The following is a 22200-nucleotide window of genomic DNA, read 5'->3' on the forward strand; positions in this document are numbered from 1 at the left end:
TTAGATTTAGTTTGATTATCCAAGTGGTCAAAATTAATCTGGAGTTTCCCCCACTATGCTGTTGCTCCTAGTCAGTGTATTGCTTTGGGAAATCAAGCCCATGCTTTGACATACTCGCCCTCGAGCACTCACTCATACCCACACTTGGCGTCAGTATGAAAGGTGCATGTGGTCATAAATGCTAGTGAGCTCTGGCAATTGAGTAGACTTGAGTAAGAGTTGCAGGTGAGTACGAGTTGACATTGCTATGAACGTGATTGAGTGCCAGTGAGGGTGAGTAGGTGTGAGTCTGAATCTGAATGAGTGCTGGTGAGCATGAGTGGACATGAGCATGAGTGATCGCCAGTGAGTGAGTGGGCGAAGGTAGAAACGTGAGTGAGTTCTCAGTAGTGCGAACAAATGATATTGTGAAAAAAGTATAGGTGAATGAGTGTGAGTGTTCATGATGTGCTGACCTGTGGTTAAAGCTCATGATTTGATCATCACATTAACTTTTTTTGTACAGACATTAAATTGCAAGAACAAATCATGTTAAAAAATCATTGTTTCAAATAATTTTCCTTTGTTGCTTCAGTGGTTGAAAGATTGCTTCTTGGAAATTAATACACCTTTGCTTTTGTGGTCCTTTTGACTGGGATATATTTCTGCACGTTTGTGTTACATATTTATGCCCAAAAATTATAAAAATCTTGCTAGGTCGAGTATGTATTTATTTTCGGGTGCGGTGCAGCACTAAATCTTTATTAATTAGCCTAATTTCGTGCTCACTTCCTTGCTGATGTCTTACAGGTGGCTACAAGGGCTACGGTCTGGCCATGATGGTTGACCTGTTCTGTGGCGTATTGAGCGGTTCTCACTATGGCAACAACATTCGGTCCTGGCTCAATGTGACAGACCCTGCAGACTTGGTCAGCATTGTACTTTTGCTTGAATTTTGCACAGTGGGATTATGCTGCTCTTTTGCACTGTGTTGTTACTGTAAGCCTGTGGCAGTTAAAACCTCTAAACTGCTTGCAATGTCTGTCACTCTGACTACTCTTCTGTCCTGTCTTTCTGTTATGCCATCATTGTCATACTTCTGTTACCGTCTTCAATTGTGCTAGCCACCTTCTTGTCCTCAGCTTCACCTCAACCATGTGGCGGAGGAGAACGAAACTTTGTATACCACTACCACTGGGTATCGAACCCCTTCCCATGTGGCAATGTACATTTAGGAGCTGGACATGCCTCTGCAATGTCCGTACTTGATAGGTTGTGCAGGGTTTTGTGTGCCATGCACAATTGTATGCCGACTTCGAGTGTGGTGGTATTTGTACAACTATTTTAAAAGCCTCAACAAATACTATAGCATTGGATGAAGACAAAATTTTGTGCATTGAAAAGAACCTGATCATGAGAAAGGTGTTCTCTAAGAAAACCAGCTACTGTTGTAGTAAATTAGTTCAGAGCGAGAGGAATAGCTGACTTCTGCTGAAATTCTACTGTTTTACATTATCTCATTGCATGACAGTGGTTTTGTTTATGACTTGGTCCTTCTCTGCAATTTTCTCTTCTGCGCACTTTTTACAATTCCTTGTAATAAGCAAGGCTAAACTTATGACATGATCTATGTGCTGTGAATGTGGGTCTGGTTTCCATCTGCTGCAAGTTCTTTTAACATTTGTTTTCATTTCCCATTAAAACAACAAATAATTCCCTTGTGCTTTTTATGGCTTCATATAATTGTGACTAAAAGAAATTTTGCCTCTTGCATGGCTCCCTTCTTTGTGATCCTTGCAAGGAAAGTTACGTCAGATTTGGTCAGAGAGTGTATCCTTAATATTGGCCCCTGTCCTTGCAGGGCCAGTGCTTTGTGGCAATCAACCCAGCAGCATTTGCCCCCGGCTTTGAAGGCCGGATGCAGGATCTGATGAACACAGCGCGTTCGCAGGAACCCGTAAGTGCTCAAGGACGTTCGACAGTGAGATACAGCGCTCGTTGAGCTTAAGCCACAGCTGTTCGTGCAGACAAGCATGCCTCTTGCATGTGTTTGAGAGTCCTGCTTTATGTGCAGATCCCCTAATAGTGATAATTCAAGCATGGCCATATTCTTGTTTCACACATTCATGTGTGCATCTTGTCTTTGGCACCAGGCAACACCAGGTGTTCCAGTCCAGGTTCCAGGAGACCCAGAGAGGAAGCACATGTCCAAGTGTGATGCACAGGGTGGCATTTGCTATCACGTCAACCAGATAAAGTTTGCGGTATGTCATGCAACTCAGTTGACAGTGTTCCACTACCTATCATATTTTTCCGCGTATAACCCGCCACTGCATATAACTCGCACCCTCAATTACAACAGCCCCCCCCCCCCCCCCCCCAGAAGATCTTTTCGTATAACCTGCCGACATATCTTGTTGTACCTCCTCCCCTCTCCAGCTTTTCTGATATAGCTATGTTCACACAACAGACGTGATCATGGAAGAACCAGTTACATGACACGTGACATGAATCGGATCACTTCGCAGCTAGCATTCGCATAACAAAGGATGACAGCACAGACGGAGCAGCCGTCGCATGTACAGCCGCGTCAGAGCAAGCGCGACCAAGCCGTATCGCGAAGCACTTCGCACGGAGCAAGGTAGCACCACGGGCATGGGTGACATACCTATATCACGTGATCAATCCGCACGCTGAAATTGTGACTTGCTCCACCGTGGGCAAGCTTTATCATCAGCTTCTGCTGCGTTAGGACGGCTGTTGAGTGCAGCTCATTGTGATTCGAGTTCTATTTTGCTGGCGCTGCGTACACTATTCGCAAACTACTAAATGCAAAATGGCAGTCTGTAAAGAAAAGGAGAATGGTTGACCATGTATGAGAGAGGGGAGCTTCAACATGCAAGGGTGGGGAGAGGGTGGGGTTCCCTAGGAGATAACGAAAATGAATGGCAGGGAACTTGACCTTAAAGTGTGGCTTCACGCTTTGCCGTGAAGCCATGCTTAAAGGCAATATCTGCATATAACCCACACCCCGACTGTACCGTTAAATTCTAAAAATTTTGTGTTGCGGGTTATATGCCCGAAAATACAGTATTTGATGTAACTGAGCAGTGCAATGCCCGCAATGTACGTTATCATCTGAATCACATTATATGCATTTACATTACTTTGTGGCCTTAAGAGTGACTTGCAGAACCTTTTTTAACATGCACGGTTGGTCCTTTGAGAGGCACTAAGTACAGTCATCAGTACAAGTTTATGGACTATGTGAACACATGCAAACAGCACCTTCCCACTGTCTGCCAGTGCTACAGCTGCTGTTGAGAGCAGAGCTTGGCCTGCTATCACAAAAGGATTCACTTCCTGCCAAGCTTTGCTTGTTACAGCCACCACTGAGCTGGTAGGAGGCACAGAGATGCTGTTCAGAATACAGTTGCATCCTCCGTAAGCTTTTGCTTTCGACTGTACTTGTGCTTTGAGGCAGCGCTGCTATGAAGCCAAGCAGTGAAAGCTCTCCTTTGGCACAGTGGCCTAAGCAAAACCGTTTAACTGTCACTGTGTGTGCTTATGCACTATGTGTGCATGTGTTCTATGTGTATGCTATTTGGTGCAGTCTTTATAATCCTAGAAACGCACTAGAAACATGCCAGGCAAACATCACCATTGTTCAATTAAAGATGGCTCTCTCTCTCTCTCTCTCTCACACACTCAAGCAGTGGTTCATTGAAAATGATATTTCAGTTTCAGTAAATTTACTTATGCACATTGTAGCAAGTGCGCCGAACTGATGAAGGAAACATTCAGGTTCATTGTTGGGTCATTCTTGAGCCTCATTGGGAACTCCATGTGTGGAGGTTTGTTTTTCAAATGAGAGATGGCAGCGAGCTGATTTGTTGCTTCCAGACAACAGCTATACATGATGTGAGAATTCTGCATTCTTTTGCTTCGGTATGTTATACCAGCTTATAATCTTTGCTACGGTCAGTATATAAGTACCTAGCTGTGTTGCGACATCACTGAAACTGAGCGAAAGGAACTGGAGCGAGAGGTTGATGCAGAATGTCACCATCCGCCGTCGCTGCTGGGTTGCATTCCATATGGAACTGTACGCAAACCTGCTCATGTAGTGAGCTCCGAGTGCGTGTCAAAGGGCGACTGCAGCAATTTTTTCGTCAGAGGAGCAGCAGCATTAGTTTTGGCAGTTCATTTTGTCACGAATAAGGTTGTTGAATTCCTACGAAAATTCAGAAATGATTTTAGACAAACTGGAAACACCTCGTCAAGGGAGTGATAAACAAGGTAAGGCATGGAGATTAACCAGATGGACACCCAATTTACTTCCCCTGCAAGGGGAAGTAAGGATGATGGATTAAAGGAATAAAGGAGAATGCAATGAGAGAGATAGCTGGCTTACTAAGTATAATAGATACAGGGTGTCTATAAGCACCTGTTCAGGTCTGTTAATCTTAAAAAAGTCATGAGGGCATGCATTGCTTTCTGAGTTTATGGATGAAGCCAAGCACGCAGGATTTTTTGCCTTTCTTGACCGACTCGACACACTCGACTGTCCAAATGGCTGAGTGTACTCTGAAAAGGCTGATGTTGGACGTCAAAGCACTTCCTCGAAACTGTCTGCTGCAAGGTTAGCGAAGCCATGGACTGGAGCACTAATAGTGACATCTTGGGAGAGTGTCCAACTGCAATGAATTACAAAGCACCTTGATACTATTGGTGTAAAAATATACAAAGGTCACTTTTTTGAAGGTCATGCTGCTGCTAGAACCTTCATACCAGCAGGTAAGTTGAATGAACTCACTCATGGTAAGAGGAGTCTTGCACACGTTGCTTGAAGACAACTTCACAAGATGATGCAATTAGTGCTGCTGCATCCATGTTGACGTCGGGAGCGTATGGTCGTCGCCAGAGACAATCCGTCTGAGGGCGCAAATAGTGAATGTACTCACTGGTCATTGAAATTAAATTGGGGAAAAACCACACAGCTCCTCTTTGGTGCATGTGGCAGAAGACGTTCAGGAGTATGTACAATAAAAATTTCTTCAGGATCTGAACACCTAGAAATTCATACCAGTTGCACCTTAGGGAGCTTCAAGTGGTCACCATAAATCTGGAGTACAAATATGAACACACACCCGTACTACTATGCATACATGGCCTATGTGTTGTTTGAGGATGCTAAACCCTGTCATTCAGCCAGCAGTTGTTGACCTCATATTCTGAGAAGCTGCATAGATTCAGTGGCATTTGTAGGATGTTCATAAGATTTTTCTTACTTTTACAGGATGATATTGCCCAAAAACTGTGTGTTGAGCCACCAAAAAGGAAGTGATGGCAAGGATTGCATTTGCAATACAGCAGTAATGGGGAAGCATGGTGCTTTATTTTACATGCATTGTAAAAAGCTAAATAAATGTTTATTAAACAACTTTTGGAGAGCGTACGCAGGTATGATGATTTCTACTAGCATTCCCTTCGAAATGGGGAGGCAACAGATGGTCTGCATAAGCTAATCAGATTCTCTACACATGCTTATCAATCTAGCAGTATGCCTACCACTCCTTAGTATTTTCTGTCCTTCTTAAAAACAAAAACTTCTATATTTACCTTAGTGACCTCTGCCTTCAGTGGACCCGATCCTATTAATCTCTTCCCTGCTCTTTTTGCGAATACTCTAAATGTCTGTTGCTTATCTCGACTGCTGACCAATAATGCTCACTTCCATTTTGAATCCCTGTGCTTCTGGAAGATGTACGATTCTTGTTTTGATGAATATCTTGGCATTCCGTTATGATGTGCTCAGTCGCCTCTAGATTTTAGCTGCAGCAGGCACCTGCCCCATCTTGTTGCGGTTAATTTCTCCGGAATATTTTTGTTCTAAGGCTGCCTGCTTGGGCCTCAAATATTAAGGCACTGACCTTTGGGTTACCGCACATTTTAATGCGAAAATGTTAAGGGCCCCGTGTCGAAGAAAATTCAGCGTTGGCATCCAGCGTCGCTGTCCCACATCGGCATCCAGCATGGGACGTCGTTTTGGCAAAGATTTTCGGACCACCCAAACCCAGGCCCTCCATGTGGCGCAAGGAAGTTACTGAACTAATTGAATTACGCAAGCTAATATACATAAAGAAAATCGCTAAGTACGACTTACAACCTACAGACATGGTAGCGTCGGATTGTAATTTGAATGTACAGTAAAACCTCGTTAAACTGTACCGCTTAAACAGTAGTTTCGTTTTAAAGGTAATAAAGTGAAATTATCGACTCAGCGGCCATTGAACATAATGCGTTTTGTATCCGCATAAACCGTACCAGCTTATCGCATATGTATCGGTTAACACAGTGTTTCCACTTTTCGTCACAAAATCATGGCGGTACGTCGGCCCGGCAGAACAACGAGCCTCAGAGATCACAATGGCCTCCAAGCGTAAACGCAGAGGACGCTTGAAAGGGTGAAGCCACATCAACATCACTTTGGTGCCGTGCCAGAGTCTGAGCGTTGTGGCTCGTATTGTGGTGTCGAGCAAGCTAGGACGAAAACCGACGCTCAGCATAGAAGAAAAATTGGACATCGTTCGTGCTGTCGAACGTGGCACAAAGAAGCCGGTGCTGGCACGCGAGAGGGACCTACTGTTGACTATGGTGTGTGGCATTTGGAAACGCGAAGAAGTTTGTAGACAATGCGGCTGTGACTGTGAAAATATGCCGGCTGCAAGGTTCGACTTTTCACCATCGCTGCCTCTGTTATTGCCGAAGTGTCGCCTAACGACAGTGGTGAGGACGACACGGAAAGCGAGAGCTGGGGTGATTCAGGCCCGACAGTGGCAGATGCTGTGCGTTACATCTGCCTCCTGCAGGTGTTTGCCGAGAAGAGCGGGCTAGCGAAAAAGCTGGCTCGTAGCTTGAGTGAATTTGAGGCCGTCGTCGTCGCTGCTAGCCCACCGCAGCATCAGATGAAAATAACATGCTTTTGTCGCGCGAAGTAAACAAATACTGCATGATTTCTGCTTTTTCATCGCACTCTCGCGTAGTTCCGATTCTGACAGGTAAGTGGGCGATCTTGCGCTATTTCGCTTAAGCAGTACCACCGTTTAGTACGTACTTTTTTCCGAGCTCCGGCCAACTGCGGTTTAATGAGGTTTCACTGTACAAGAAAACATAATTCTGTTATGCAACAACTCAAAGCCCTTTTCCAGCGTTTCTACCATTCATAAACCGGCCATGGCATTTGGCATATGCACGTGCCGGCGAGCGAATATCTCGGAGGCCATAGAGCGGCGCCCCCGTTTCCTTGCAACACTTCCAGGTGGCGCTCGCCTCCACATCGCGGCCCACGCAAGAGGCCGCGTTTCTACAAGAAAGCCCACCATCGTGCATAGCGTTTGCCGCGAACATTCCCTGATAGACATTACGGTTGCATACACTGCAGTTGCCGGGAAACGTGAGAAGCAGTCGGGGATCTTTGAATGCTATTACGTTTCACTCTTGGAGGCAAAGCTTAACCGTCCTCCAAATTTTTCTCCCCTGATTTCTTCCTTGGCGTATTTGTAAATATCCATGGGCTTTGTTGTTTGTAGCCTCTGCATTCAATTTATTGTCTCTATTTCTCTCATTTTCCTTTTAATGGCTCCTGGTTTTCTATGTGAACTTTCAGTTACCCTGTATTTGGTTGCAAACTGCCTTGACCATTTCCTCCATTCCATGTCTACCCTTTTGGGGTACAGGTGTTTGTACACCTTAGGCGCCGATTTCCTTTCGTCAATATTCCAGAGTGTTTCTTCACCACTACGACCACGAAATCCAAACCTGGGCCTTCCAGCAGGTCTCGGCGGCTCTTGAAAGACAAAGGCCGAGCGAAACTGACGGAACGTTGCCCCTCAGGGCGACCGACCGCGGGGTAACACGCGCTGGAGTTGAGTAGAGACCACCCGCTGAGAAGACGTCGGGACCCGTGTCGCGGTGCCATTTAGTCATGGTGTCGTTCTGCAGGCGACTAAATAAAGTTGTTTCTCTCTCTCTCGCTCTTCAAAACTATTTCCGCTCTGCAGTTCCCCAAATTCAAAAGAGGTCCAACCCATGTTGCCCTACACTTTTTTATTTGTGGTTTTACTATGGGCCCTGAATGCCAGTCAGTACACAGGCTAAACCCGACAAAATCTGATCTTAAGCACAATAACTCAGTTAAATATTCAATGACTGTTATTGCTTGTTTGGCGAGCTGGCTCAAATGTGCCTGTCACCTAACGATCGGTAGTTTATCTGGCCAGCACCAAAGTGCAGACAGCAAATGTTCGAGTTTCTGTAATTCAAATTGATGGTGTAAATTTTGTCACTGGGCGAATCCCTCTAACGAGAATGCGGGGCTGGACTTCCGGTGCTTTTTGCGTGCTCGGTTTTGGTATACGCTAAATAGAAATGCTAAGTTTGACAATTAATATTTCAAACTGTGCAAAAATTTAGTGTTCTAAAACTTAAGCTAATGCTTATATATGATTGCCCCGACTTTCTGCCATATAAGCAATTACCTAAATGTAGCTTGGGAGTTAATTAGCGAACTTTTTTTACTTAGACTTATTGTGCGAGTTTCCTTTGTGGCATTCATTGCAGCACTCGTAATTGAACCTCTGTGTGAAAACATCACCTGCACCACTATCACAGTGTAATTTTTACAAATCTGTTAATATTAACAACAACAACAAAAAACCTCCCTGTATATCTCCCTCATCAGCTTCCTGAAATCTATGCCCTTGTTCTTGAGGATACCTCATAGCAATGGTATCTTTACATTGTTGTTAGCTTCCTTAACCCTTTGAGAGTCACATTTTTACCGAAAATGCATCCTTCCTTGGTCACATTACAGAGACATTGTGGAAGATGGGTAGATTTCTGTCTTGCCTGATTTTGGACCTCTGTAGTTGAAAGAAATGCGTGACTGACAGTGTATTCGAACCTTTGCCTTTGAACACAGCAGCCCAATGCTCTAACCATTCGGCCACGATCGGCATATGACAACAATACATATGACATTTCGCCACAGTTACAGAAGTAATTAAAAGAATTCGTAGTTAAACGCAATGACCATAGATTTCATTAAGGATTCAAGGGACTGTGCTGCATAACATTTGATCACCGTACGATTTGATTACTTCATGATATACTCCTAAGTTCTCAACGTTTTGTGGCTTGAGTGGCCAACTGTGACACAACTTAAGGATTGTAAATTTTTTTATTGCGAAAGAAATTTTACGAAGGCTCAAGACGCGTGCCTACCATCGCTGTTGGTGGCTTTACCGTGCTGTCCCACTTTCAACGGCGCATGTGCCACTCGTGCACGAAGGGCTGCGCGTTACACTCAGACCAGTGTAGAATTGACGAACAGGCATTTGACATTTTATAAAGAATTTACTGTGTTACTCAATAGGGAAGCGTGTCCATGCAGGTAACATTTTCGTTAATAAAATGGCATGGTTACACACAGTTCCGTCGATAAACGTGTTCTCGTAAATTGCTTCTATCAAGGCATCACTGCTCAAACACTCGAAAGGTATTTCACCGATTTTGAAGCAGATATACAGCTCAGCTGAGAGCTGTGTAAAAATACTTCCATTTCTGATCACCGCTTAAGCCAAATACAGCAAACTGTTGTGTTTGTTCAATTTTCTTTACCAAGCATAAGGTGCTTTTCCATGCGATAATCTGGATTTTCTGCTTATGTGTACCCGACTATATATTCCGCCGCCTGCATCAGACATTGCTAATTATGAAAACATTCCTGCAGAGATGCAAATCATTATGAATTAGAATTGAACGAGGATAAGAAAGAAACTTAAATGACGCTTAAGCTACGCCTTTAAGAGTTGGAATGCGACGGCGTTAACACTGACACGGAATAATCTGTGACACGTGGCCCGATAGAAAACAATGGTGGGCCGATGCCAGCAGCAGTGCAGGGCAAAGCAATGGCTGGTAGGACAGAGGCTACAAGCAGTGACTCGCCAATGGCTCATACCCCAGTAAGCAAGGAAAAAAGGGTAACAAAAATATGTTTTCTTGTATATTCAAATTTTTTTCTCATAGATTCAAATTGCAATCTGATGCTATCATTTCTGTAAATTGTGTATAAGTCGGACTTTACGAATTTTCTGATGCATTTTACTTTGGGAAATTCAGTTCAGTAACGCTTCTGCGCCACATTGAGGGCCTGCATGGTTATGGTTTGGGATTATTATTATTCTTTTTTTTTTACCGTCAATGCCACCGACACCGGATTTGCTGCGACACGACCTTTAGGAGCACCCACAACAGAAACCAAAAAAAAAAGTGGATGCACTCGAAAAACTATTACTGAAAACATTAACGAAAAATGCGCTCTCCCCACTAGCGAGATCATAGCCTACATCCTGGGAAGCTTAGCATCATACACAATCCTTGGAACAGTTTCATAACCTGCGGTCGAACTCACAAATATTCTCGTCTGAAAGTGCCCTTGGGCATTAGCTGACAGCCTTCGCTAATGATATGTCTAGCGTCAGGATTGGCTGTAATTTCGTCTTACAAAGAATTCTATCGTAAAAGCTTTTTGTGAATACAGGGATGAATTTTTCTTCCTGATAATTTGGTGGATTTTTTTTTTCTTGATCTAAAAATAAAGAAAGCTTTCAAATATCATACTAGATTTCATTCACTGAAGAGAAATTCCGGTGCCCTAAGATACATGAAAAGATGCAGTGCGTGCCACTGCCGACTGCAGATGTAGACGCTGAGGAAGCAGAGGGCCGACTTCCAAAATATTAATTGGCTCGAATCGCCTTACTTGCAAAACAGTATCAGTCACAAAAAGCATAACATTTCTAATAGGCAGCCTAGGCACTCTGAAACGAATAAATTAAATGCATTTCTCTACCATTCCCTCGACCTATTTTCTCTACCCTCTCTACCTTTCTATCTACCCCTCTTCAGGACTTGGACGTTAGTAGAACGGTTAAACGCTGCAGTTTCTGCAATGCTTTTGTGGGAGGTGACGGAGGTGACAGCTGTCAAGAGGCTAATGTGACGACATCCTGCGACTTCCTGAGGGCATCACGCACATGCGATGCGATGGAAAGGCGCAAACGAGTATCTCGCGTCGCCATTCTTTGCAACGCTCCTTCCAAGCTCTGAACTGCCTCCATTGCAGCGCGCAAGACAGCAGCGGCAGTTAAAAAGTAGAAGGAAGAGGCAAAGAAAGCTTCGCTTTAATGCGCAGTTGATACACAACAGTATAGCCGGTGTCACCGCCTATATAACTTTCACAAGAAATGTATTGTTCCAGTTCTTGAATGTTGTGTGCTGGTGGACAGAACTTCGTTCGTAGTACACTGCGAGATTAGCACACTGCGAGGATAATCAAAGAGAATGCCTTTGATTATCGGAAGTCCTACGCTCGGATATGTGGTTTCCAGAATCTGGTGCTGACGACGGGAATATGCGCGCTGTGCCCCGGTGGTGGCGCTGGGCTGTGCAAAATTAGTTTTGAAGAAAGGCTTAGGAATGCGGATGAGAATAAATGGGTGGCTAAAGTGCACGAATAAAAACATACCGGAGCGCATATTTGAAACAAGATGAGGTACGTGTCTGCCGCAGTAAAAATCTGGAGACAACTCGGCACATCTTAATGGAATGTGAAGTTATTAACCCAATGAGGCCCGTACGAAGTTTTCACATACCATGAGGGCTTGGATTTAAATGGAGTGCAAACATTAAATGCCAGCTGCAAGTAAATTTCACTTGGGCTAAATTTACTATAATTGTCCAGCGTATACTCTCAAAGTAATTGGGGCAAAGCTCCAGGGCTGATAATTGCCCAATTTTGTTATTAACAGCTTTTAAATGGTGCCTATGCAGACGACGCATGCACCTGGCGGCAAGGCAGTAGCGATGCGGATGTGGCGAATATTGCAGAACTGCACGGAACTGTTGATCTGTCAGTTGCGCCTAGGCCGCCAGGCGCCATGCTCGCTCATTATTTACGAGTTGACGGGCGTCTCTCTCGGCGTGCGTTCTCCCTGTTGCGGTCGTGATTTGAGCTGTTGCAAGAATGCCTATGCGTTGCGTGGCCGTGAGATGCTCGAATACGTACTTGAACACGAGCGATGGCTGTGCAGTACCCAACGCTCAGCAGAGGAAAGCCGAACACATCTTTCTTGTCCCGGCTTTCAGAGCGCAAGCGTTCACCGCGGCGCAGCAGGCAAGTGCGACGCAGACAAGCCAACACGCAGAAAGCATCTAAACTGCAGTTGACGAAGCTGCCGTCGGACGCGTCGAAGTAGACGAACGAAAACCTTTCTGACGCAGCACTAGAAACGAGCGGGAACCGCATGCTGCATTTGCCACAAAGGAGAATGCGACGCGGCGGCCATGGCGTAGATGCGGCGGCAAACCATGCAGGAATGCAATGCCGGCAAGCGAAATGAAGGAGGCTTTGGCCACAGTCCGGCCTCTCTAGACGCGAGTTTACACGCGCTTAGCACCGAACCTCTCTCCCTCTAAGCCGGCCGTGCTAAGCCCGTGGCCTCAGAGATTTGCGTGCGCCGGCCGGCTTGCGCAAGTTTTGGAGGCCATTCGGCGCCTCGGCTACTTATTATCCCTTCAGCTACTTATTATCGTTCACTACAGATGGCGGTAGTCGTCTGATCGGCCAACGACCGGAGTTTCCAGCGCGCCTGGCAGCGGCCGGTGAAGTCGGATTCGTCATGCCGGAGATGGCTAAAATTTTACTCTGGGCTTGAAACGTGACCCGCAGTGGTGCGGCGATCAGTTGTTGCCACAGCACAAGCGCACAAGTGCGTACTGAGCGAGCGCTTCTTTGTTTGTCGAAGGCTTACTGCTTGGAAGGTCGGATTATTTCGTTGAATCATGAAGTTCGCAAAATTAAGAGAGATTTTCCGGCCCTTAGAAATTTGAAATTGTGATGTAGCTGCACTCAATAGCTACCGCGGCATTGTATTTGCTGCTAACCGTCACATTTCTTGCGTCAACTTGCAACAGCCCGAATTATGTGCGCCTTCCAGGTTGACCACTTTCCTTTTCTCCTTGGGAGGCTCCATGTCCGGGTGATGCATACAGCAAATCCTGACGCAGACGGTCACATGAAGTAGTGACAGGCTGCCGATGTGCAAAGACGCGGAGAACGAATGCAGGGATTGTGCGAGCAGGCCAAGCAAGGAGGAGGAGGAGGAAACAACATTATTAAGGTAGAAAGTTGTGAGGAGATGATCAGTGCCATCTGTCGCCACTGATCACTGTTCACTGATCAGTGCCAACCGCGAAATAACGAAAGCAACCACCGCCGCCCCTAGCGCCATTTGGTACGTAAGCGCGTTACCGACTGCTGGATCCGTTGGTCCGCGCACGGGCACGGCGTTCAGCCCCGCCAAAATAAAGCTAGGACCGGGACCAGGGCGCCGAGATGTGTTAACGCGATAGCGTCAGAGCGCACGCTCGAAGAAAAACCCCTATCTGTAAGAATTCGAAAGGAATCGCCATTCTTTCTACTCATTTATTTCAGGAATAAACTTCGTTAAATCGTGTTTTAGTTAATCGAGTTTCGTTAATTCAAGTTGACAACAGCATAGAACCCTATGGGTACTTGCCGAGGAATGGAATTTTCTTCGTTACATCGGGAACTTTGTAAAATCCGGTTTTGTTAGATGTAGTTTTAGCTGTAGGCCAGCATGCTGCTGGTCAGCCAAGCTAGCGCGCGATGCAGCCTGTTCCAGCGGTTCCGGCTTGCGATAGGACACGTTCTATGCCCCCGCCATCCGCACTAAGCTGAAGAGCGTTCAATTTGCGCGGATGTAGCGTAACTGCACCACGCATGGATAGCGTCCGCGTTAGGCTGGACTATATTCGCTTGGCCAACCCAATGCGCTCTTTGAGCGGAGGCATAACGTACCGAGGCTCTGCTATTGAACGTAGACGACCAGATAGAGAAAGGTGGCTGTTCTCGGAGAATACTTCGCATTAAAAGAACATCGCGGGGCGCGAAACGGCATTGGCACAGCGCACGAAGCAGCTAGCTGAGTATACCAACTTTGTGACTAGCAGACGCGCAGGACCTGTTCACTGATACACGAAAGCAAGGGAAGCAGACGTCCTGCGGGCGCTGGTTCTCCAGTCCGCATAGTACGTCACTTCCGGCGACGTAATGGCGGTGTTCTTTTTCAGTTTCAGTATGCAAAACATCGATTTTTGCGAGTGCTTTCTGAAGCGCCCACTCGCATTTCAAGCGTAAAATTTTCCACAGAGGTTACTGTGTCTAAAATATCTGCAGAAATGCCTTTCTCAATGGTAATACTCGGAAGTTTTTGGCTGCACTTGACTATAGGTAAAGAATACGCGCAGAAAATACGGAACGAAAACACGGACATCACTGACGCTTCAGACATAGCTGTTGCATTTTAACCAGTACTTGATTCTCGCTCAGTACAACTATGGTTTCGAAATTCGCTGAAACTATAGCACTGAAGAGACTAATTTAATGATAGTAGAACAGGGTATGTTTATCTTATTGCCTAACTTATGTACAAGAGAAATCCCCGGGACCATACGATATCCATAATGTTTTTTAAAAATGAAATGTAGATACGCCGAATGATGCTCCAAATACCTCTATATTAGATACAAAGCAAGCCAGCGGGGCCGAGAGCTTCCTACTTAGTGGATACTGGCGGAAGTACTCAGCATTCACAAATCGAGTAGTAAATTGCGCGTCCATATGTACAAACTAATCCTCCTAGCAGGTTGTACACGCTGCAAGGTATTCGAGCACTTTATTTTTAAACAGTTAGGTTCGTACGTCGAAACAACTACTTTTTTTTTCAGAAGGTTAGCAAGAGTTTCGCCTCGCACCGTCAACGGATATACGCAGCTTGTACACACATAATTAATGGCTTCGCGGTAATATTTCATAAACGCGGCCAAGTAGATGCTACCTTTATCCAGTCTGAGAATGCATTTGACCAGCTAGGTCATAGTAAAGTAAATGTAAAGCTGCGTCAAAATATGCAGAATGATAAAACCATACTGGCTAGATTCGTAGCTTTCAGGGCGATGTCAGCGCGTCCAAATTGATACAGCTAAATCCGCTTTAACGCCAGTTCTTTGTGGGTTTCCCAATGATTCCATCTTGGGCTTTGCTTTATTTCTTATTTGTCTTAACAATTTGTCTCTGTATCTCCCGTGTGCGCAGCCGTTCGTTCGCCGACGACTGCGTTGTTCACCTAAGCGTAGAGTCAGAATGCAATCAACCAATTCTTCACGGGTTCTCATAAGCTGTCTGCAACTGGTTTCGCTCATGGGATATGACCCTGAATAAATCCAAACGCATTCACACCAGTTAGACAGGACGAAGCAGCTCCTTTACGTTTAAGTACACAACAGTGGTGTGTAGGCCGGAGAAACAAATCCGTCAGTTTAAATATATTGGAGTTGTTATTATTGAAAGCTAACTCGAAGCACCCATGTGGACCACATAGTGTAGGCAGCAATTAAAAAAAATGCGCTTGGTGAAGCCTCAATTTATGTGCTCAACAAGCAAGACAAAATTAGCCGCATACTCTTTAACTTTACGACTGCCTCTCGTGTATGCAGATATCGCTTGGGATCTCCCCACATACTAAGAGGTATTTTAACCATATTTAAACAATGTGGAACAAAGCGCTTTTGTTCATTTACAATAAATGCGACAGATACGCCTCAATAACAGAAGTACGCAGTCGCTCCGGGCTGACCACTTGAACGTCGCCGCAGGATGCGCCACGTAAAGATGCATTTTAGTATAGTCAACAATTTAACCGGAGTATAAACTCACCCATACGTGCTATTCAACGCAAGAACAACGCGTAGTAAGCGTGACATAACTTTGCTAATGCCACAACAACAACAGCAACAACAAATGTGTACCGCTATTCGTTCTTCCCTAGAATAATCGCGGAATGGAACCTGCTCCCACGTGACGTCAGTGACTTCTTCACTGGTTCTTCATTTTCGTCTACTGCGTTGTTATCCATGCAAAGTGAGCACATTTAGGTGGCAAAGTTCCTTATCGTCTTGTTCGCATGTTCTTGTCGTTTTTTTCTTCTTTTCTTTCGTTTAGCAGTCAACTGCTTTAAAAAAGATATGTTATACTTCCAGCTTGTTTCTTGCAACTTGTCGTCCGCTTTTTCCATTTTTGGCTCTCTCTCTCGTCGTCTTTCCCTTGTGCTCAAAGCGGCACAATTAAACGTCTCGGCGATGACCGTCGACGCCTTTCTCGCCAAATGTATCGCGAGCCAATGCTGCTCGCGGTGGGAAAAAGCGGCAGCTTTTCGATTGATTGATTGATTGAAAACTTTATTGTTCCACCGAGCTGGGGTGCCCGTCTCTTAACCTACACGTAGGTAGGGGAGGAGGACGAAGCAGTCCCCGCGCGTTGAGGACGGTGAGTCTTCACAGCCTCAACGGCCAGGCGGATTGCGCGACGCTGGTCGTCTTCAGCCTCGCTCTGGAGCAAGGCCTCCCAGGCTTCTCTACTGACAATGTTTTCCTTGGCCCCTGGGGAGCCAGCACACTCCCATATTATATGGTCTAGCGTACCTTTTTGCTTAAAAATTTTGCAGAGGGCGTCGTTATAGTCCCTCGTCTGTGTTAGGTAGATCCAATGTGGTGATGTGTAATTGTTTCCTTTTCGAATGCTTCGACTCGCGAGCGAAACCTCGTTGGCAAGATGTGCCACGCATTTGCGCGCCAACTTGGTAGATGCTCCAAAACGCGAGAACAGTCGCGATGACACCGAAAGAGACGCTAGAGCCTTCACTCCGTCGTTCGAGCTCGCTGTATAGTCCAGCGCCCGCAACAACTTAAAATTGTGATCATTCTGACGACACTGACGATCGAGGCGTCGTCTTGTCTAAATCCGGCGTGTGCCTGAATTGTTTTTGGCCTGACAGTCCCGACGAGAGTGATTTTGACGGGTTCTTTAGGGTTGACTATACCGGTTGCATATAGTCTACCGGTTCGCAACAGAACGTTTGCTTCTCTGCTGTACACCGGTTCGTCTCTGTCGAATGCGCAACGGGTGCGGACGATAATTTAGAACATACGGTACATCACCCCGCTTTGGCTGAACAATAGGCAGCTGGCAGTATCATCTAAATAAGCAAGCGACGTCTGAAAGTGAGGTGACACACAGACGAAAGTAAGAGTACGTAAGAATCGAAAGCGAGATGACTTGCGGCCCGGCAAGAAAGTAACTCACGCGCTGTATAGGAATCGAGAGCGCGCCACGCTTTACAAAGAAAGAAAAGTCGTGCCGCCAGCGGGGCCAAAGAAGGCTCACCCGTGACAGCAGCGCATTGAGAGGGCCGATTTTTTTCGTAACGTTAATGGCAGTGTGCACATGTACGTACTAGTGGCGCTGGTCCCGCTCGGCGACGCGATACCTGAAGACTATAAATTGCAACTCCGTAGCTTCTTTTTGACGGTGAGAACCTCCCCCCCCCACGGGGGGGGGGGGAGGGAGGCGTCAAAGAGGAGCAGGTGCACAGACGCGCTTGTTTGGCGGGTCTGTATAAAATAAACAGGCCGTTACACGACACCGGAGTTGCTTCAAAGTTTTATTGCCCCGCTCCTCGTCGGGACGAATCCTCGATCTACACGATCTTCCTTTCTTTTTTTTTTAGTTTCTGTATTCAACGCGAGGGAATACGTCATTGCACTCCCAGCTGACGGGTCGAAGCCGGGGTGAGACCAAAAGGCCTTAAAAATTTTGAGGCTGTTCGCAACCACGAAAGGTAGGCAAAGTGTTCTATATTACGCGGTCGGACGCTACATTTCGGATGTGGGGACACGATTCGGCTCTCGCGTTTGCGTGTAGAAACTTCAGCAATTTAATACAGCAACAGAAATGCAGAAATTCCCACGCACTGGTGGTTTGAGTTATCTTTTTTTCTGTGGCAGTACATTTGTTCGCTAGGACTTCCTCCAACTTCGCTCGTTGCGGTGGATAATACACGGCGTGGTGGCGCTAAGAACGAGGTCGCATGTTCGAATACCAGTTGCGACGTCCTAATTTCGATTGCAGCTGAGTGCGAAATTACTGTTGTAATTCTACCAAAGCGCACGTAAAGAACAGCGCAGCATATAAATTGTTTCTGAGCACTCCGCTACGATCTGACTAACGGGCAAGTCGTTGCTTTTGCGCAATAAACAAGTTAAAGCGAATTCATGGATCACTCTTTTCCAGCGGCAATAGAGTCACGAACTTATCCGTGCTTGAACAGCCGCGTCTCCAAAACTTGATGCGCTTGTATTTTGAGCTCACGATTTCGATTCTTATCGCCAATAGAAATAAGCATGCGCAAACTGAACATGACCGGGACTCACGGGGTGATCATGTTTTAATCTTTTATGAGATTTAAAAAAGAAATCGCCTGTGGCAAATCGTATAATCGTTGTCATTGAGCTGCATTTTTTGAAAGGGCGTATATTACTAGCACGATAAATTCAAACATGTATTCAAATTGTTAAACATATAGACTAATTAAATGCTTAATTGATTTATGGCGCACACAGAAATTTACGCTTGAAATTAATTTTCAGGACTACACCAGTTTGGAGACATTATTTTCCGATGTGCGGTACGAAATAGATATGAGTTCCATTTACTTTTGTGTTTCAAGGCATAAAACAGCATTTCGTTAAAAAAAAAGTAAGTGGAAAAAGTGTATTCTTTTACGGCGAATTTGAGGGCACATATCTCCAAACTGATGTCATTCTGGAAATTCATGCCGAGTCGATATGCCTCGCAAACTCACCGGCTACAATTCGTAAATTACAATATGCGCCGTAATGTAATCAATGAACAAGTCAATTAGTGAGTTTTTGTTAACTTGTTGAACATGTGTTTTGGTTTCTCATGTAAGCAATGTCCGCCTCTCTGAATAATCCAGCTCAAGACTAGAATTATGTGACCTGCAATAAGCAATTTTTAAAAAAATTCTGTAAAGCTTGAAAAATGATCGCCCCATATAAATTGAGTGCGTTCGGGCGTTGAATAATCTTACACAAAATGTGTTATCATTTTCATACGGGAACTTTGACTTGCCAGTTAACGCACCATTTATTCTGATTTATTTCATGAGCAGGGACAAAATAACTTTAGAAAACTAAAAGAAACAATAAATGAGCACAAAACTGTCCAAGCGTAACATGGCCCTACTGTTACTCGAAATTCTCGGTAGCCATGCAACAATCACCGTTCTTTTAAAGCGTGTGCTAATGTGAAAACAACTTTTCCGCGGGTCTGCATTCGGATACGTAATCTGAAAGCGTGGATGCACTATGCATGTGCTAACCCTACCTTCAGAAGACGTGCCCTGGATGGGGGATGAGAATGCCTGTTAAACGTATGTCGAGCAAATGAATCGTGGTGCCATAGCGGCGGACCAAATCGAGCTTTTCGCACACGAGGACCAACATAACATGCGCTTGCATATGACGGAGCTTTGCCACTTCAGCCAGGCCGCTCGTCGGCATTCGTGGTAACTCCAGCGTACCAGAGACCGCGTCAGGGAACGTCACTGCCGATGTGTTCTCAAATCCATGTGGAGCTCTATTGAGAAGAAAAAAAATGGCTGTGGCTTAGGTAAGGTTAAGCCCAGGATGCGAACCATACTAGCCTTTATTTTAGTTGTTGAACCACTGTTTAGCCTGGTGAACTGCTGTTGCTTGGCTATATTTGGTTCGGCTAGACGAAGAAACAACTCATGCATTATTGCTTCGCCTTCAAGAGTGGAACGCGACAGCGTTCCCGTCGACCCGCCAAGGGGTGTAAGACAATGGGCTACAGGGCAGCGACTACGCGCCCCGCATTGGACGCGGTGAGCGTCGAGCAAAGCAGCGTTCGGCGCGGCAACGAAATGTGCGCCTGAGCAAGAGACGCACGCCTTAGAAACAGCTAGTTTCTAAGGCAACACCGCATTCACTAGAGGCGCTTTTGTACCGCTTTGAAGCATCGTACTCGTGGCTCAGTGGTAGCGTCTCCGTCCCACACTCCGGAGACCCTGGTTCGATTCCCACCCAGCCCGTCTTGCAAGTGTTGAGCCAAAGCCACTTCTCCTCTGTCGTGACGTCACGGTGTCACGTGGTTTCATGGCGACACCGCCGCGCCTGAGGAGCTGGGTTGAGCTCTCGTAATATGCTTCGCATAAAAATCATGGGGTTTTACGTGCCAAAACCACTTTCTGATTATGAGGCACGCCGTAGTGGAGGACTCCGGGAATTTCGACCACCTGGGGTTCTTTAACGTGCACCTAAATCTAAGTACACGGGTGTTTTCGCATTTCGCCCCCGTCGAAATGCGTCCGTCGTGGCCGGGATTCGATCCCGCGACCTCGTGCTCGGCAGCCTAACACCATAGGCACTGAACAACCACGGCCGGTTCTATTGAGAAGACGTCAGTGAGGCTGATGCCATACGCGATGCGGTGGCTCGCAATTTTCTTTTTTTTGGTAGATATCTCCAAAAGAGTGAAATCCAAATAGTACATAACTGGCGGTGTTAACACAAGTTGTTCACTGCAATATGCTCGCGAGCAATAAAGGAAATAAAATGAGAAGGATGCGAGTAAAACCTATTGCATCTGAAAAAACCAATTATCTATGCTCTCGCTGGAAAAGTTGCATACTTGTGTTTCCCTACATTTTAAGCGTTTTGAACTATTGACGAATGACTTCTGTGGTGTTTTCGCCCCGGCTAATAGCAGCCTAGACTTGCTAGGCTGTTGAAAAAGTACCACGTACACGTTTTCTAGTAGTTTCAAGGTCATCCACGGCAGCGTTTCCTTTGCTGTAGGGTTATAGAAACAACAAAACGCGTACGAGAATTTTGTAACCAAGCGCCATGCTAGAACTGGAGGACGCGAAAAAGAGCCGGCGAAACCGAATAAAATGACTAGAAATAACCACTTGAAGATCACGTGGTGTAATCGCGTGCTTAATACACGTTCTCTGTGATTATTTTGGGATGTAGTACATTTGTTCTTTTTGGATTTTGTGATAACGGGCTCTAAGGGAGCAATTACCTTCCAATTTTTATATATCCAAAATAAGTAAATAAACAAAAAGAAGGCCTTGCCATCTTTTCCTTTCTACCGCAAAGTTTCATCCTTACCTATATGGTAGGCTTTTCAAAGTCGTGAGCGACCATCACGCATTGTGCTGGCTGGCAGATTTAAAAGACCCTTCAGGGCGCCTACCACGGTTAGATTGCAAGAATCTGACGTCAGCGTGGTGTACGAGGCCGGACGGAAACCGAACTTGTAGACTATGGTCGCGGTGGAAATTGCGGTGTTACGGGTCCCAGGCGAGGGTGCGGAGGTTGACCTTGACGGCGGGTGACGGCGGCGTAGGTCCTCGCTTCCGGCACGAGAGGCGGCAATTCGAATTGAACTTCGGAAGCTCCAAGTGATCGTTGGAGTTTGCCCTTGACCACGTCAGCGACCGAGGCCTCTTGAGGTTGCGACTAAGGGAACATCTTGCGTAGTTCTTCGCGCACAATGACCCCTGATGGCCTCTTGGAGGTCGTCAGAGCCTTGGCTTTCGCGCTGTGACGTGAGCACTTCGTGGCTCTATTGCCGAGTGCGAATTTCCATTTTTTTTCTCAATCATCGTCGCCTCTGTCAAAAGTTACAGTGACGTTTCACTTCGTGAATGCGGGTGAGGCGCAAGAGTATGGGTGCTATAGCGCACACGAAGGTATCGGCACTCGGTGAGCCTAGACTCTGTCCGCATCGCAGATCACTTTCAAGATAGGGCTCGCGCTGCCGCGCCATACACAAGCAGCCGCCGGAGTAGAACGGCAAGCGAAGTGAATTACTACCGAAAGGACAACGATATCACAGCTACTGGACGCGTGGTGCGGCCCAAGCCCATATTGCGCTTCGCGGAAGCCGACATTCCCGAATGCGTAACAAAGGTCATCCAGCCACGCAGCTCTGGCTCGTTGCCAACCAACGTGCAAGTCCAGTTCTAGTTTGTGGTGCTCAGTGGCAGAGATCTTCTGGCCGTTGTTCAGGCCAGTTTCGAAGGCGAGTGTCCGGCCTACCTCACTCCGGTCATCCTTCAAATTCGGAACCGGCTGCCCATGGCGCGCTGAGATGGACCCATAGCGGTAGTGTCAGCCTCGACA

At 46.1% G+C, this 22200-nt stretch overlaps 2 protein-coding genes across 4 annotated transcripts in view; both read left to right on the forward strand.

The window, feature by feature from the left end:
- Nucleotides 1-5426, forward strand: part of LOC135908559 (uncharacterized oxidoreductase YjmC-like) — a 34041-nt gene extending 28615 nt beyond the window's left edge. For all 3 annotated transcript variants that reach the window (XM_065440345.2, XM_065440344.1, XM_065440346.2), the window contains 4 exons: nucleotides 790-908; nucleotides 1841-1936; nucleotides 2133-2243; nucleotides 5279-5426. In XM_065440345.2, coding sequence (XP_065296417.1) covers nucleotides 790-908; nucleotides 1841-1936; nucleotides 2133-2243; nucleotides 5279-5326 — 374 coding nt within the window. In that variant the 3' untranslated portion in view covers nucleotides 5327-5426. The remainder of the gene's footprint in view (nucleotides 1-789; nucleotides 909-1840; nucleotides 1937-2132; nucleotides 2244-5278) is intronic.
- Nucleotides 5427-17607: 12181 nt separating this feature from the next.
- LOC135908556 (neprilysin-1-like) overlaps nucleotides 17608-22200 on the forward strand; it is a 72545-nt gene continuing 67952 nt past the window's right edge. Inside the window, exon 1 of the mRNA XM_065440339.2 lies at nucleotides 17608-17804. The gene's annotated coding sequence lies outside the window, so the exon portion shown is untranslated. The remainder of the gene's footprint in view (nucleotides 17805-22200) is intronic.

The sequence above is a fragment of the Dermacentor albipictus genome, chromosome 9, assembly GCF_038994185.2.
Source record: "Dermacentor albipictus isolate Rhodes 1998 colony chromosome 9, USDA_Dalb.pri_finalv2, whole genome shotgun sequence".
Classification (NCBI taxonomy): domain Eukaryota; kingdom Metazoa; phylum Arthropoda; class Arachnida; order Ixodida; family Ixodidae; genus Dermacentor; species Dermacentor albipictus.